Genomic DNA, 4,289 nt, shown 5'->3' on the forward strand with positions numbered 1-4,289 from the left:
TGGCGGTTAGCGGTTGGCTCAGGGGCACAATAGGGTTACTGAGTATTGGTGAGTTAGCTCGTGCACTGGCTCGTGCTCCTTTACTTGATTGGTCAGTTGAGCTCGTGCACAGGGGTAAAATTTTTCCCCTAGTGACTGTCTATCTGCCTGACTGACCGTTGCTCTGGCACACCCCGTTCTTCCGGTGTGTCCCAGAGCCTCTTTGCATTAGTTAGCAAAACATCTTTTACTTCCTTAAAGCTACGCTCTGGCTAGTTCCCCCTTGCCCTCAACAACCTCTGCCCTTCCCCCATTCAGGTCTCAACTGTGACCTCATGGCTGACATCACATCCACTAAGGCGGCCCCTGGAGAAGGGCAGCGGCTGTGCCTGTGGGAGGTAGGTGGCTGCAGGAGTAAGTTGGGAGGTGGTACCCATAGGACGTGGGTGAGAGGACATCACTGGACACCCACTGGCCCCTGCCCACAGGTGTGCTCAGTGTTACATCTACGTTTCTACTGGCCCTCAGGTGCTCCTGTACCTGCCTTCAAGAAAATATGGCATGGGCTAGGGAAGAAGCAGGAGACAGCTGCCTGGTGTCTGGTCGAGAGACATCACATATCATCAGAGTGTCTGTCAAGACCCCACATGACTGCCAGGAATTTATGCTGGCAGAAAATAGCAGTGTCCGCCACTTTAAGAAACAGATCTCCAAACGCCTTCACTGGGACACTGACAGACTGGTGCTCATCTTCACTGGAAAGATCCTCCGGGATCAAGACATTCTGAGCCAGCGTGGCATTCTTGATGGATCTACGGTCCACTTGGTGATCAGAAACCATCTGTCCAGTCCCCGAACTCTGCCGGATCCCACAGGCCACTGCACCCATCGTTCTGAAGCCTCCACCTCAGACCGTGCTGGGTTGGTAGCCAGGCTGGGCTGGCTAGCCCGGAGCTCACCTGACCTGGCTGACTTCTTCAGCCAGCTGGCTCAACTGCTGACGGCTGCGCCTGAGCCTGTGGTGCAGTTCTTGGAAGATCCTCTAGTTCAAGGCCTGGCAAGTGAGAAACCAGCCAATAACAGCCATGTTCTTGAATCCTCAAGGCCAGTACAGAAAACTGAGTCAGCTTTTAGGACTCCAGAAACCTTGCAGAAAGCAGCTCAGCAACAGGAGGTCCTGCAGGCAGACAAGCAGGGGCTAGAGGCATCGAAGGCAGTGCCAGGTGGTGATAATGCTATGCATCCGGTTTCCTCTGATATCCAGCAACTCATGCTCTTCGCTCTTGCCCCACTGGTTGCTTCCAGAGGCCACAACACAGGTTCAGAGCTTTGCAGAGGGGAGGCCAATGCTCACAGCAGTACTGATACCACCACTGTCATCCCCACTGCCTCTGTCCCCTCTAGGTCAATGGCACAGGAGGTCAGTGTGGGAGTAGCTGCTCAGGCCAGAAGCATGGCCTCAAACCAGGCCAATTCAGGGTGTGGGACCAGTGTGCCAGACTCATACTCAGGCCAAGAGCTTTCCTCCCAGGATGGCCAGCAGCCCATAGGGAAAGCCACTCTAACCAGTCAGCTGAGACCCTCGCCCTCTGCCTTGCGTAGAGCCTTGCATGTCCTCCAGCAAAACCCAGCTCTGTTACACCAGCTGGCCACTCATAGCCCCCTGAGACATCATATACCACTACTTCCCATCCTCACCAACCCACGAGCACTGCAGGCATTAGTACAGATAGAAAAGGGCCTGCAGATACTGTCCAGGGAAGTACCTGATCTGGGACCATTTTTATGGGGCCCAGGTAAACCGCATGGGACTACAGGAGCCCCTGAAACTAGGGATGCAGGACGGGGTCACAGAACAACCCCTGTGCAACCTGCCATGGCAGTTTTTCAGCTACTTCATGAATTGGCCAATGCCTGTTCCCAGTCTACCCAGTCCTCACTATCCTCACCCCTCCTCACTGACAGCAGGTACCAGCAAGGACTGGAATATCTGAAGGCCATGGGCTTTGCTAATCGTGATGCCAACCTGCAGGCTTTGATGGCCACAAGCGGAGACATCTATGCTGCCATTGGGAAGCTGCTGGGGGAACCAGAGGCCTAGGGTCTCCCAGCTGATGCTCACAATGCACCACCTCGTGGAGAGGGAGGAAAAGAGAGGGAAAGGGGAAGGGAGGGGAAGTAGCTTATTTTGGGAATTCCTCCTATTCAGATCACGTGCGCACTGGTACAACCCAAGCCTGTTCTACATTAAAAAGATTGCTTGCATCTCATGTGTGATGTCCATTTAGGGATAGACAGGCAAAGGGAATGTTGTTTGGGGGAGAACAGGATCCTGTTAAATGGTCTTGGGTTTGCACTTGACCCTCTCATACCCATGATCTCAGGGTATTTTCCAAATTTGAACAGTCCTATCTTTTTCAGTATTTTTTGTCCTGCTCAGTTGGCAACACAGTTCCTCACCAACATTACCATCATCACCATGAGCCACCTCTAATTCCTACTCAAGTGGCTGAAGGCATTCTGGGATTTGCCAGTCTCTCCCCTGCTCCCAAAGCCATGGCTTTTTTTATGGCCTATGGAAGCCATCTACTTTTTGACTATTATTTTGTCTTCAGGTCCAGTCTCTTGGTATTGCAGGAAAGATGTTTAACTTCTCCCTCAGCTAGGGCTCTCCCTTTGATACCTTCTTCCTGGGCCAGAATCCTGCTTTTATGAGATCCATACCCACTACTCCAGAAGCTACATCCTCTCCTCCTATGCAGACTTCCTCCCTTTACACTGCAAAATGCATGACTCTGCTGCCTTATTGGTTACTGGACCAATAAGGTCCAGTTATCTCTCCTCTTATCTCTGAATTTCCTGAAAGTGTCTGCCCTGCCAGGGATCATGTTTTGCCACCCTCTGTAGTCTCTGCTAAAGTGCCCCAGGATGGGGCTGAAACTTTCTCAAAACTCTTTCTCATTCCTGATCTTCCCACGTTTTTCTATGGAACTTCATATGCTGACCTTTCTTTCTTCAGCTGCTTCATTTAATCTACTTTTAATCCATTGCCTTATAGAACTTCGTGGGAGTATGTTACACCAAATATTTTATTCATCCTTCAGAGGGTTTGGCCATTTCCTTGGTTTTTGCACATATTTCTAACAGCGTGGTTCCCAAAGCTGAATTTATTTGTACTTTCCACAGTGTACTAGCCTTCCCTTTGGGTGTCCCAGAGGAACCTCTGGCTCAGCATGTCCAAATATAGCTCAGCTGCTTTTCCCTGACTCCCATTCCTACTTTAAATTTTGTAGTCCTAGTGCCTTAGTGAAAGTCATCACTACTTTTCCAATCCACCCATTATTTTCTGTACAACTCTGCTCTATCAGTGAGGTGGCTCATGGCAGATGGAGCATGTGCCTTATTTAGTTTTCATTCTCCTCAGACCACACAGTTGGTGATTGACAGAGATAAGTGAGCCCAAGGTCTTTGATTCCAGAGTTTGTCCTCTTAGCTTTACACTGCCTCCACAGCCAGGATCAATCAGTGAGCAGAAAGTGTATCCCGTGTGGTCCAGGCACAGAGGAAAGTACAACTTAGGTTGGTAGTAGGGAGGGTTTTGTCAGGGCTCAGAGAAAAGGATTTTTCTTTTTTAATCGTACATTACAAGAATGTGAATCAGTGTGAGTTTGTGTTTGTGTTTGTGTGTGTTTTCTAAGAAAGGCATATGGATTGATTTGAAAGTGGTGGGGTGAATTCTAGTCCTGAGGATGGGCTATGGCATTGGGGAGAACTCAGCAGGTGGCTGTTCAGGACCTCCCAGAGCTGAATCACTCAAAGTCCAGTTCAAAGTATCTCCTTCAGCACATTGAAAGAGCTAGACTCAGGGCTAAAAGAAGCAAGAATCTCCAGTACAGCAGGGTTCCATGGTTAGGCTTTTTGAAAACTCTTCTCTGCAATTTGGTAATTGCACTGATTCCTGTGCAAGTGTATAACTCGCAACGTGGTCTGGCAGAAAGGTTGCTTGGGTCTCTAGCAGGGCCATGCTCAGCGTAGGCTGAATAATTTGCACATTGCTGGTTAGTGACTTTTGTCTACCCTCAGAAGTCAAATTCCCTTCATGTGTGTTCTTAAGAATGGATGATACTGAAAGCTGGGCTGTGGTGATAAGGAAAGTGTCACGTGGGAAAACATTGCTTTCTGCTATTAACCACTGAAGTAAAGTAAACCTCACTTTACTTCAGCCTTGAGTTAAAACTGATTAAAGATTCTTAACACACACACAGACACAGACACAAGGAAACTTTCAGAGGTGATGGATAGTTTTAATA

At 49.1% G+C, this 4,289-nt stretch overlaps 1 protein-coding gene across 1 annotated transcript; it reads left to right on the plus strand.

Annotated features, from left to right (window-relative positions):
- Positions 1-535: 535 nt before the first annotated feature.
- On the plus strand, positions 536-2,080 carry LOC118981019 (ubiquilin-1-like). Its single transcript, XM_037037746.1, has one exon. It carries the CDS (start codon positions 536-538, stop codon positions 2,078-2,080), a length of 1,545 nt encoding a protein of 514 aa, XP_036893641.1.
- The last annotated feature ends 2,209 nt before the right edge of the window (positions 2,081-4,289 follow it).

Source organism: Sturnira hondurensis, unplaced genomic scaffold (genome assembly GCF_014824575.4).
Source record: "Sturnira hondurensis isolate 20B ecotype Veracruz unplaced genomic scaffold, ASM1482457v3 Scaffold0023417, whole genome shotgun sequence".
NCBI classification, from domain to species: Eukaryota; Metazoa; Chordata; class Mammalia; order Chiroptera; family Phyllostomidae; genus Sturnira; species Sturnira hondurensis.

Coding starts and splice junctions, on each gene's coding strand:
- LOC118981019 (XM_037037746.1), top strand. CDS start 536: ATGGCATGGGCTAGGGAAGAAGCAGGAGACAGCTGCCTGGTGTCTGGT.